The 13172-nt window shown below is 40.6% G+C and overlaps 1 protein-coding gene across 1 annotated transcript; it reads left to right on the forward strand.

Moving 5' to 3' along the window:
* Nucleotides 1–1127: 1127 nt before the first annotated feature.
* Nucleotides 1128–10419, forward strand: atp1b1b (ATPase Na+/K+ transporting subunit beta 1b). The gene is made up of 6 exons (XM_031302361.2): nucleotides 1128–1401; nucleotides 4564–4692; nucleotides 6628–6783; nucleotides 7394–7578; nucleotides 8551–8634; nucleotides 8784–10419. Exons 1-6 carry the CDS (start codon nucleotides 1311–1313, stop codon nucleotides 9042–9044), a joined length of 906 nt encoding a protein of 301 aa, XP_031158221.1. The 5' UTR covers nucleotides 1128–1310; the 3' UTR covers nucleotides 9045–10419.
* Nucleotides 10420–13172: the final 2753 nt, after the last annotated feature.

Raw genomic sequence — 13172 nt, forward strand, 5'->3', positions numbered from 1 at the left:
TGTTAATCTGGTTTTGGTAGATAGAAAAATGGTCATGGTCATGTGTCATCAGGTTAGGCATATGTATGCATGTATGCAGGGTGCGATTTTCAGAGGGGGATGCGTGGGATTTCCCCCTTTTCTGGTCTACATATCCCTGCCTCCGCTGAATTATTTTTATCCCCGGTGGGGACAAAATGTATCCCCCCCTCAAAGTGATCAATGCTACCTCACCAATAGACCATACAGTATATTATATACCTAAAATAGAAAAAGGTATGAAAAAAAGTATAACTTAAATTTGTTATTAAATTAGAAGTTTAAATTTTAAACTAAGTAAAAGTAAAGCGCTGTAACATGAACACATAGTGCCATAGAACGATAAAATCCGAGCAGCCATTGCTGGTTGTATTTAGCCGCTACAGAGCTCCGGGAAGCCGGCTACCAGCGGCAGTTGTTTAGCCGCCAATAGGTGACTGTGAGCCGGCTACAGGCACCGCCAGATGATGGTCCTTTCAGGGGCCATGTAGTGGAGTTTAGCCAGAAAAAGTGAACGTCATGCTGCAATGACAGTGAGGTTTAGGCACCAAAATCACTAGTTAAGTTTAGGAAAAAGATTGTGGTTAAAAAAGTATTTTTGTTTTTGCTGCAAAGTGAACTCCGCTCTCCGGCTTGAAAACGCTGTTTAATGTTGATGGTGCGTTGTGCTATTTCATTTTCAGATTATTTTCCATTTGATATTCTTGAAGTTCATAAATAAGTGTTTTCTTATATATATATACTTCATGGTATTGAAAGTGGGATTTAATTCTTGCATGTTTTGTTTTGTTGTGCATGATCAACCCTCCCGCCCCCTCTGCTGTTTTCACAAATCGCACCCTGTATGTATGTATGTATGTATGTATGTATGTATGTGTATGTATGTATGTATGTGTATGTATGTATGTAAATCTGGAATTCGGGGCTGACAGAGGTTTGGGCTAAAGCATAATACCTGAAGATGGTTAATAACTTTCTACCTTCACGACATGTCTGCAAAGCTCAGCCGTGTAGTGCTAAATGCATAGGCTAAATGTATAGGCTTTCTGTCTTGCTTACGTCAGAGTTACGCACGGCTTCTCCGCTGCTGAATTGGCCGGCTCTGCTCCGCCTCTTAGTAGGTAACTTGTTGGGAGTTTCGGGCGGAGTCGAGGAGAAACGGTTTATATCAGGGTGCCTTTAAGCGGACCAAGCTGGGTTCCTTGTCTGCCTCGGTTCAGGACTTGGTTACCACGCTGAGTGAGTCTGGCATAGAAAGATTAAGGGAACATTTTAAAGGGAAGTAAATCAGAATGCCTTCAAACAAAGACGATGGAGGATGGAAGAAGTTTCTGTGGAATTCGGAGAAAGGAGAGCTGCTCGGTCGTACCGGAGGGAGTTGGTGTAAGTATGGTTGCCCGGGTGTTCGTGGTAAAATGGTAAATGCGAGCTCACCGGTAGCCTCGTGTTTCGTACCACCTGTGTGATTTGACTTTGCTGCATTCTGGAACAAAACGGCATCACGATACGCTACTGGGCACCTGTAACTAATATCTTCTACGTTGATTTCCATGTCCCCACTTTTTATCTGACCTCGGAAACGCACAGCCCCCCAAATGAGTTGGTTTTAGTTTTATTAAATAGCATTTTGACCGTTAAAACAATGTAATATGTGTGGTTTTGCTAGTTCTTACTGTAAGTTACATTTCGAGAGCGTGAACGCTGCGGTGCCGTCTTCGGTGCGGAGGTGGAAAGCTGACGATGGGACCTCAGTTTGTCCACATTGGCTTTTTGTTGTTGGGAAAACGTCAAGTTGTCTTTTTTTTAGCAGGTTTGCTATGGGCAGTCAAAGGGTTAAAAATGCATCACGGTCCAAGGTGAGCCAAGGTGATAGGGCCTGTTCGGAAATGGACAGAAGACCATCGATCCGTATCGGGTTCCTCTGATCAGATGTCACTGTAATCTAACAAACCATACAACTGATTAACGTGTTCGACCTTTCTTCTCTTGTTTCTCTTGCAGTTGCACTGCGCATGTCCTTGTTCCTCTTCTCAATGTCACACAGCTCTTTAGTCCTGTCTAGAAACTAACACCTGGGTAAAAATAATGTTTCAGTGACATGATGTCTTCTCATCTTAGACCAAAGCTCAGGAACAGTAAGGCAGCCCTGCTGCTGCAGGAGCTCCAGCTGAGGGAGGCTGATGTGTGGTGGCTCATATTTGTCCTTCTGAGGTCATCTGAAAATGCTGATGCATTTGGAAGTGTGCCATGCGCAGTGCTGTGTTGAAGGCTGTGAAAGTGCATCCAGGCTGCTATGGGACTACATTAACACATGGGTTTGAATCATGATTTATCAGATGTTTTTACTCATGTCTACAGTTTTAATTGGCAGAATGCCATGGGTTGAACGTAAATTGTCCTTATTCTGGTGCTCATCTAGCTGAGATGTGGTGCTATAGATATCTAGGAATGACAGGTTTACTATGCCCAGAGGACACAAGCTTTGATCATATGTCCTTGCATCAGAAAAACCTCAAGTGATGTGTGATGTATTACTTCGTTCAGGCTGTTGTGACCTTTTTGACATTGCCTCATGCAGCAGAAGGACTGACTGACTGGATGAATGTATAGCTGGCTACCTGGAAGGTTAACTTCAGCTGTGCTTTATTTAGGCCTACTGCTCTGCAGTACAGACAATAGAATTGTAGTGCTCGGTTGCCTGTAATTCTACAGCATCTTCATGCTAAAAATTGATTACAATGAGGAGCCAACAGTGCCGTGGGTAATGACTAAATTGTACTGTAAGAACAGGTCTCACGGTTGAATTCCTGTAAATCTTTAAAGACAATTGCTGCCACTGTTGGATTGTTTTATTATGAATGCTGGCTTTGTAGTTCCTTACATCTATGGTGGAGACACAAGCTCTTTTAACATGTTGGTGTCTGACGGACATCCTTGGAGCTTGAGCAGCTTGATATAAGACTACTTAATTGTGAAGAGATTAATGCAAATGTGAATGACTTTGTGGACAATGTGTTTTATACTCAAATATATGAGGTTAACAAAAGTGTCTTTTGGGTATCGTTTAAATATTGTAAAGCCTTTTATCCATTAAAATGCTGATTCGTTAAATTAAATTTGTAGTCTTCTATGTAACATCCCATTCAAATTTGATGAAGTAACAAATCACAACAAATTTGAGCACCGAATAATTGAATACTAAATTATTTACCCCCCAAAAAGTTAGTTTACAGCAGAGGCCCCATTGCCAAAAGTTATAACCTTGAGTCTATATCAGCTTTGCTCATCTGCACACTGCAGATTTCCTCAATTTGTCTCTGCTTAACTATGTAAGCTCTGTCAAGTTACATGAGGACTGTAAGTGAACAATGGGGTTTCCAAGTCCTGTACAAATACTGGATTGGATTTAAGTCTGGACTTAGACTTGGTCACTCCTGGTGTTTTTTTGGTTGAAGCTGTTCCTGTTTAGCTTTGACTTTGAGGTTCTCCTCTGTATGTTGCTGCGTTATTTGACCTTCTCCCTTCCCTATGTAGGTGCAGCATCTCCATAGCATGTTGTTGCTGCCACCAGCAGGTTTTATGCTGGGCATAGTGTGTTTTCCCTGATGTGTGGCATTTAGCATAAAACTAAGGATGCACTGATTATACATATACTGAAATTTTTCCGTGATGACCGATATTAACATAGCTCTTATGGCCGATAACCGATATTACCGATGGCATTATGATCTGTATAAAACAAGTTTCTAATAGTAACTAACAGAGTTAGTTTTAGCCTACTTTTATAACTTGTAGCAAGTGTATAACTTAATGCCCAGTTTAACTTACATCTGTGAAAAGTGTTTGAGTAATCAAATTGGTGGTGGTGTTGAAGGATTTGACACGGCATTCTCCTTGCATAATTTCGACCTTCAAAGTAAAGCATACACTACATTTTGCGTTTTGCGTATCTTCTTTTTTTCACCCTGAAAAACATCCAGGACATTGCTTCGTCTTCAGCATGCAAATCCTGTGCTGCATCACTGCGTTGCAAACTCAGTGTAGGCAAAAAAAAAGGGGGGGAAAAAAACCCACACACCAGCACCGCACTGACGCACACGACAGCTAGACAGAAGTAATCTGTTGTTCATACCGGACCAGTTTTGCTCATCGGGCCTATGTATGAAAAACGACTTACATCAGCCGATAATGATATGATTGCCGATATATCATGCATCCCTACTTATTGTATTTTATGTGTAAAGGTATAATTATACTGTACTATATTGTTTGACAAAATTAGTCATATAGGTTAAAGCTTCCAAGCAAACTGAAATTGAAACAATCATGCAATTAACTCACCCCAGTATTATGAATTGTAGCATATAAAACTATTGCATTTCTGCATACTACTGGATGCCTATTTCAGCCTTATGGCCCAGCCGTCTCTTAGTAATTTCCTTGATTTTCTAAGACACTCATGGCAGTAGAAAACCTTGCTGTTTTACCTTCTGTCTCGCCCTGTACTGTTGTATTAACACATTATTTCTTTTTTCTCCTCCACAGTCAAAATTTTTGCATTCTATACCATTTTCTATGGCTTCCTGGCTGGAATCTTCATCGGAACCATCCAAGCTATGCTACTCACACTGAGCGACTACAAGCCCACCTGGCAGGACAGAGTCGCACCCCCTGGTAAGTAGTGGCTCACACTCCCTGTCTGTCAGGATGTTATCTCGCAGATCTGTCCTTGAGTGTAAGATATCTGTAGACACTTGGAGTTAAAAACTGAATAAACACAGTGCTTATTAACAGTCAAATAAATAAAGTAGCAAATGGGGTCATATAATGAACCTCAGAAATGATGCACAATGAAGTTATCTTATTTAAGTATAATTCAAATGTAATATCTAAAGATTGAACATTTGAAATGATAAAAATTCATGATCACATTGTTTCTTTACTGAAAAACTACAAGTTTACTTGTTCAAAGAGGCACCTGTCCAGACAGTAAACAGAAACCTAGATATGGTGCTTACATTTCACATAGGTGGAGTTCTCCAAATTAATTTAATAACTGCAGTTTGTGTTCTGCCTTGGTGACGGATTTCCTAATAAAAGTCAATACATATGTTCAGTCTTGGTACATGTGCTCTCCCTTGCCTCAGGTAACATGGTTGCATATTGTTTTGGAAATTAACTCTCCATATATCTTCACATAATGGTACCAGTGCCTGTACTGACAGCATCTTCTACTGTGTACACACCACAGCCTGGTTTCCATGGCAGAGAAGGCCAGCTGGGATTTACCAGGCCAAACTAAGCATGTGCGGAATACAGTCAACTGGACAACTTGGACAGGAGGAAGGCTAATGGCAGTCATCTACTGTCTGACTGCTGTTTGAGTTTTTTTCAGAGTTCCACAGTAAACAGGAGGTGTATCCGAGTATTGTGTTAATTTGAGGCAGGGGTCTGCAACCTGCGGCTCCGGAGCCACATGCAGCTCTTTAGCCCCTCCCCAGTGGCTCCCTGTGGCTTTGACAAAAAGTTGTATAGAAATTAATTATTTTTAAATTAGGCTACATTTGTTTGTAATTGTTGTAGGCCTAAAGTGATTCTTACATTCTCCATTTAGGCTACATAACATTTCAGTCAACTAAAATGTGCGTCACAGCCTACGTATGTCTACAGCTAAGTTATGGATTACAAATCCCCCCCCCCCCAAAAAAAGTCTTGAAAATTAAAGAAATGCCTCTCTCCGCAAAGACCGGGTCAGGGCCATAAAAAGGGCAACAAACTTCACCATATTGATAAATGCTCATTTAGACCTATTAATAATGTTTATAGGATAATTTAGACTTAAATAGAAATAAAGTGCTACCTTCATTTTAAGACGTAAATATTTTTTGCGGCTCCAGCCAAATATATTTTATTCTTTTGGACCAAAAATGGCTTTTTTTGATAGTAAAGGTTCCCGACCCCTGATTTGTGGTCATCCAAATACATGGAATTCAAGGAATGTTACTGTCAATAACCTAATCTCTGGTCAGCTGATTAAAGTTGACGGTATTCTACACATGCAACTGATAGATTTAGTTAAATCAACGCAGATTTGCGTTCTTACCCAAAGTAACATGAGATCTATCGGTGCATTCTGAGTCCAGTACAGAGACACTGCAGGTCCAGACTTTGTTCAGCCTATCTCAGCACAAGGACTGGATGAAACAGTATCTGTATCCTGAATGCACAGGCATGGCATTAATATTGATTATATCATCTAAATCTGCAGAAGTTGGCAAAATGTGTGTTTCCCACACAGTCAGTGTTCCTAAATAAGTCACAGTAAATCTGATACTCTGTCTAATTTTTAGACTTTCAAAGCTTGTGTAATTTCATCTCCTATTCAAGATATGAATGTTCGATCTATGACTTTATTGACTTTCTCTCTGGGATCAGGACACACACGATGATTTCTTTGAGTGTGTGTAAATCTTAACGTTAAATATTACGGATGATAATCAAAGGCACAAGTAAGTAAGTTTGGTGTGTGTGCTGGACTGTAGTGGACAGGCACCGTGAATAATGTAGTGTTACTATTGCTAACAAGCTGCTGGTCCGTTGTCTCTGCAGGCCTTACACACACTCCACGATCAGACAAAGCTGAAGTGTCCTTCAACCTCAATGACATGGAGACCTACCTGCCTTACACCAAGGCCTTGAGGGAATTTCTGGCAAAGTATGACGATGAACTCCAGAGGGACCAGATGAAGTATGAGGACTGTGGAAGTAGGTGTTATTCTTAAATCCCATTGGTTCTTCTTATATCCCTTTTGGACAGTTCCAAAGCTGGACAGGTGATTTTCAGAAATGTGACAAGAGAATAGAGCACTAACCACGACACAGCTTCAACTCTTCACTGAAGCTTTATCATCATAATTCATGGAGTGAAACATAAAATTTATGAGGCCGTGTTTTTATGGCTGCATTATATAATACATCATCATAAACATCAAAAGCAGATATTTCAGATGTCATTTTGTACCCCCTTCCCCAAATTCAGCCTTACAATTTGGTATCCTTGGCAAATGTGGGACTTCCAAGAGGTTAAATATTTCTATTCTCTGCTTCAGGCAAACGTTTGCATCATTGCAACAACAAACACATCTTGGTTGAGCTCTAATTTAGACTTGATAGTAGACAGAATATAACATTGTTGCATTATCAAGTACAGGAAGTCAGTGGACACAGGAATACTGGCCTGCTTACCGGCCCATCCACAAATATGGAAGCTTCTCTTAACATAACTGTTAAGAGAAGCTTCCATATTTGACAGGCTGGGCTTTCAGACATTGTTAAAGATTCCTTACCCAAGTCAACCCTTCACTCCCCCCTCTAGATGAGCCTGCATCGTACAAGAACAGGGGCGACTTTGAAAGCGATATAGGCATCAGGAAGGCCTGTCGTTTTTCCAGGACCCTGCTGGGACCCTGCTCTGGCATCGAGGACCGCGAGTTTGGTTTCAAGGAGGGCAAGCCCTGCCTGATTGTAAAGCTCAACAGGGTTGTCAACTTTCGTCCAAAGGTAATTTTAAATGAATAAGCCTGTTTGCAAATGGAGTCATGTTTTGTTGGGGACAAAAAGTCAAAATTGTTGTTGCAAGAAGGTGAGCACCAGACTGAAAATGTCATTTGAATATTATAAGGTTACCAGTTGTTAAGAGCATTAGCACATTAGGTTGTGACTGTAAGTTATTGATTTTGCCAGCGACTGATCCAGTGTTAAAGAAGAGTCTAGCTCACCCAAGGAGAGTTGCTCACTAACTCTTACAATGTAATCTGATGCCCAAGCCCTGTTCCATTTCCACCTGGTATTTATCTGAATCATGGCATCTAATCACAGACCTCTGCCTGCATTGTGATCTCAGATCAGTGGAAGTGATGCAGGATTCACTCAAGGCGAAGGTCACGTGACAGACGGCTGAACACAGCCATAGGCTACCTTATATATTACTTATACTGTAAGAAGGTCATCAGAGCTGGTGGAGAAGCTTGCTAGCTCAGCTACCCCATCATTCAAGAGACCCCTGTCTTGTACATCGTAGTGGTCCCTTGAGAAACTTCCTAAAAGACTACTGTACAGGCTCAACTTATTTTTTTTCTCTGCAGAGGAAGAGCTCATCTGTAGCTTTTTGATGGGCAGCTTGAAATGGCAGGAAAAGATGGAATCAGGTGACCTTTTGAACTTGTTGGTTCAGAATGTGTCCAAGTTGTACAGCTATAAATTACACCTGCTGAGATGTGATCACAATGAGAGCCAGATGTTTAGCTGTGGTCTGGTCAATCCGATCACAATACATTCTGCGTGTATCTACACTTGTACTAACGTGGGTTTTTTACTTAATTGTATTAGCAGGTATGTTTTACTCAGCCAGATACAGATCAAATGTTAGTTCCAGGTAGAAGTTGGCTCTCTGTAGGAAAGACAGTAGTGTCTATGGATTTCTACTGAAGCATTTGGGTCCAGTCTACCTGGTAACTTGTATTTTTTGTTAAGACTCCTACCTCAAATGAAAGTATCCCTGATGATGCTCAACACAAGGTGCAGCCCAATGTCGTTCCTCTCTACTGCACCAACAAGGTACACATATTTTTGAGTTCTTTTTTTTCTTCTTCAGATTAGACCTCAGTACAAATGTATGTGTGATTTTTCTTTTGCGTGTTCTTTGAAATATTTGTGCTTGCTCTGTGGTTTTGTCATTCCATACATTTGCCTCTTCTTCCTTCCAGAAAGAGGAGGATGCTGGTAAAATTGGGGAGGTTAAGTACTACGGTATCGGCGGCGGCTTCCCCCTGCAGTATTACCCCTACTACGGCAAACTGCTGCACCCTCAGTACTTGCAGCCGCTGGTGGCTCTGCAGTTCACCAACCTGACCCTGAACACTGAACTGCGTATCGAGTGCAAAGTGTTCGGAGACAACATTGGCTACAGCGACAAGGACCGCTACCAGGGACGCTTTGACATCAAGATAACAATTAACAGTTTATGACCGACATCAGGACCATAGCACTTTTCCTGGCCACCCCTCAGCCCCCTCTCCCCCCTTTGTCCTTAACTAGATACAAATCTTATGTAGGAGATTGTAAGTGAGAGGGGTAGGCTCTAGCGGTTAAGTCAATCACAAATAGTCTTGAATGAATAAATGAAAGAAAATACATGATAGGGGACCGATCTTGTCTGCTTTCATCACTAGCTTCTACACTTCTGCCTAGCGTTAGAATGTAATTTAGAGGAAAAGTAGCAATAGGCCTAATAAAAATATTTATTCAGCAGTAAATGAGACTTTTCCACAAGCCATGGGACATTGTTCATTGATGACTGTAAAGTTTAATTCCATCTCTGACATGTAGCAAGCTGTCCCCTCTGCATATCGCTGCCTTGTGTGGTTTCAGTAGATATTTTTGGAGTGTGCAAGATTAGATGCAAAATCTGGTCCTTCCAAATCACGCTGTTCCTCATTTTCTTCTGTGAGCAAGCATTAGCAGTTCTGGGCATGTGTGTGTCAGACGTGAACACACACTCCTACTTACTTAACGATTGAAATAGTTTTGGTACACTCTTCTGATCTGTGTAAGGAAAAGGCTGCACTCCAGGGAACTTCTTTCCTCTTTTTATTCGTCTTTTACACCTGATTATGGGAGACTTATTTTACTTTGCCATTTTTCTTTTTTGCTTTTTTTAAATCACTTAAATGTGTGAAGGGGTTTTATTACTTGGTTTCATGCCTTTTACTTTTGATTTTGCCTTGGATGTAGAGTTTTGTGTCCAGCCTGTTAGACACTTTGGCCTGCTGTATGGGCGATGGTGCTAACTCAAGTTTTTGAGATTGATGTTTTTTCTGCTGGATTCATCACAGCGTTGTGGTGTAACTCTCTGAATGTTTTAGCCATCGAACATGGTGGAAGAATTTTATATTTATGCAGTTGTACATTTTGTTTCTTTGCAGAATATTGTAATGTATAAATGCAATACCAAAGTGACGAGATGAAAAGTCTTTATCAGGAACAATGCAGTACTCGTTATTAGGATCTCATGTTAAGTGCTGAAGTCTTGCCTTGCAACCTCAATGGTTAACTCTTTAATTTGTGTTTTGGTCATGAATGTAGTTGGGTGTAGAATGAACAGGTAACAGGCAGTTTAATTCCACAATGACCTGATGTCATGCATTTAAAAAAAAAAAAAAAAAAAAGATCTAACAGAGCTCTGTGGCTTAAGATGATTAAGGATGTTGGCTTTAATATTCCATAGGATCTCATGTTGATGTGTAACACTCAAACTTTAACATCAGTCAACTTTCCATCAGTTCACCCAGCTTTGTCATATTAATCAAAGATAGAAACAAATAAAAATCATAACAAACCTTTCTCTTGTGTTTTCTTTTTCTAATAAATTGTGACATGTTCAAAGCTACATCCTGAACCACATCTCATAATGTTTTTCCCAGGGCTAGTTCCCAGCATACACTGGGTGTGGAAGACAGGGAGCAGCGCTTTCAGGCTGTGAATGAAATGTATCCCTATTTACAGCATAGATCATCTACATTTATTATTATTTTTAGATACGTTATTTTCAAGATGTCTTGTAACAGACACACAATAAACAAACAGCAATACAAAAAAAAGAACAAACAAAATAAAAATAAATATCGGGGGCTTCCAGAGTATCAGAGTGCAGGAGCAAAGTTTGCTCAGATTAAGGGCACAGCATAAGCAGCAAACACACAAATGGAGCACAGCTTAATCACTTCACTCTCTCTTCTAAACTGAACAGCTGTTAGAGGTGTTCACTTTTCTTTTAACCAATCAGAAGCGGCCATGAATTTCACGAGCCAATCACAGCATGACATCCCTGTTTTAAACCTGTCTTCTCTCTGCTGCTCGGTTGTCATTGCAGGCAAAGAGCACAAGTTCACTTCACCTTTTCACGGCCCGTGTCTCGTGTTGGTAGTAGCTGATGTTTATCCTAGAGGAAATCTCTTTCGCACTTGTTCCTGTCATGCAGTCTTTTCCGCTGCAGTGGCGGACACACGTGGTTACAAATGGTAGCAACCTGGCGAGAGGCACCTGGCTGCAGGCCTCCACTGTGAGGTTGCTTCCAGTGCAGGCTCCACTGTCAGAACACCTCCACTGTCAGGATGGAAAGTGCAGACCTTTTTTTTTTGGGGGGGGGGGGGGGGGAGAGAGTGAGGACATTTAAACACTGTCTATGCGTTTAAATGTCGATTTCACCTGCCTTTTAATTCTAGGGAGACCAGCGAGTCAGCATATGTCCTGAGTAGCGGTGAGTAGCTGATTTTGCTTATCCACAGAAAGTATATGCATGGTTTCTTGTGTTCTTCGTCAATATAGGTGCCGTAAAATAGTAACGTTATAGAAGTCATTAATGATGCAAATTACCGAATGTTACATGTCGGTTTGGGTTGTCGTTTTGAAGCTAAGTTAGATAACATCAAAGTTAACTTTCACCAATGGCGGTTAGCATCAACATCTTATGTTCTCTTATGTTCTCAGGGATTATTCACTTTTTAGTGCATAATGTAAAGTAAGTGTTCACATTTGTTTGTATGTAACGTTATAAAACATTTTTGTAAACTCTCCTTGCATTAGCTGGGCATCGTCACAAAGTTGAAAACGTGTCCTTCTGAACTCACAAACGTGATATGTGAGACAGCCAAGCCACCAACACGATGCAACACACCATGATGTTTTGCCAGAGGTCGACTAGCTAATTAGTGATATCACCTGTTTAAGTGCACAAGTGAAATCAAAATGTGGCAGGACTACATGGCACATTTTTATTTTATTTTTCCACATCTGTTGTATACTACAGTATATGAATAAAACAAATTGTAACTGAAATCACTGAGAAATAGCATGCTTCTGCACCATCAGTACATTTATTTTTGATACTTGAGTATCAAAAATAAAAAAAAATTGCTTCTAACAAAAATACTAAATTACTTAAGTGTCTTGTTTTAGCCACTTTCACTTAAGTACGTTTTTGAATGCCGGACTTTAACCCGTAGTGAAGTGTTTTCGTACTCATTACTTCTACATAAGTAAGGCCTCATTCACACTACCTGGTGCAAGTGGCCATTTTACCTGTAAGCAAAGACAATCTAAGTTTGCAGGCTGTATACTTTCATTTGAATACATTCAGTACACAATAAAATTAAAAAAAATAAGGCTTATGACATGAGATGTTGGCTTATGAATATGAGTAATAACTTAAAAGAAAATCTGTGCACTGACCAATGTTATTCCTGCCCTACATTGTTTTCATTGATCAACTATTTGACCTTCTCTTTTCAAGATCCTCAGCTTTATAGTAGGCTACAAGACAATTGAGCCCAGAGTCACAGCACCCACCATTTGTTTTCCATAATGACTAAATTGTAAAGTTACGCAGTGCAGTGTATATTAGTCTACATATATGGCAATCATTAATGAGAAGTGTTTTGAAAAAGACAAAGGCTAATGCTTCAATTGTCCAAATCAAAAGCTTTATTTTTTTCTTTGAATTAATATAGGTTATGGATGGCTTTTTGTCCTAGATTTGGACAGAATAAATCAAAATGCCCACGTTGGGGCTCATGCGCAACATAAAAGGAAAACACAGAACAAAAATGACAAACAAAACAAGTTTACTATATAAATAAAAACGATATATACTATAGACAAGGAATTGATAGATTTTACGTCATATTGTTTACTAATTAATGCATTTGTGAGGAAAGCGATTCAACCGGAAGTGCATTCGCAATTTTATTTTGAAATGTATCCCGTGCATTTCCTGTCCGACAGTGGAGGTGGCTTGAGAGTGGAGCCTGCGGCGGTAGCGACCTCACAGTGGAGGCCTGCAGCCAGGACCTCTTGAATCTGGCAGCGCTCTTCATTCCAGCAAGTTACTTACACGCGACTGCAGTTCCTGGGGATGTTGCCTCGATCAACGGCACTTGACTCACCGCGCGGCTCTGCTCTGATCTGCACAGATGGCCTCCAGCCACCGGCGTTGAGCGCGACTTCAGTCGGTTCCATCACGGCAGAGGAACCGGCGTGTTCAACTCAGCTGGAACACCCAACCCTTCGAAGTTAAGTTGTCTCATCGGGCTGTGTTT

This window comes from Sander lucioperca, chromosome 24 (genome assembly GCF_008315115.2).
Source record: "Sander lucioperca isolate FBNREF2018 chromosome 24, SLUC_FBN_1.2, whole genome shotgun sequence".
Classification (NCBI taxonomy): Eukaryota; Metazoa; Chordata; class Actinopteri; order Perciformes; family Percidae; genus Sander; species Sander lucioperca.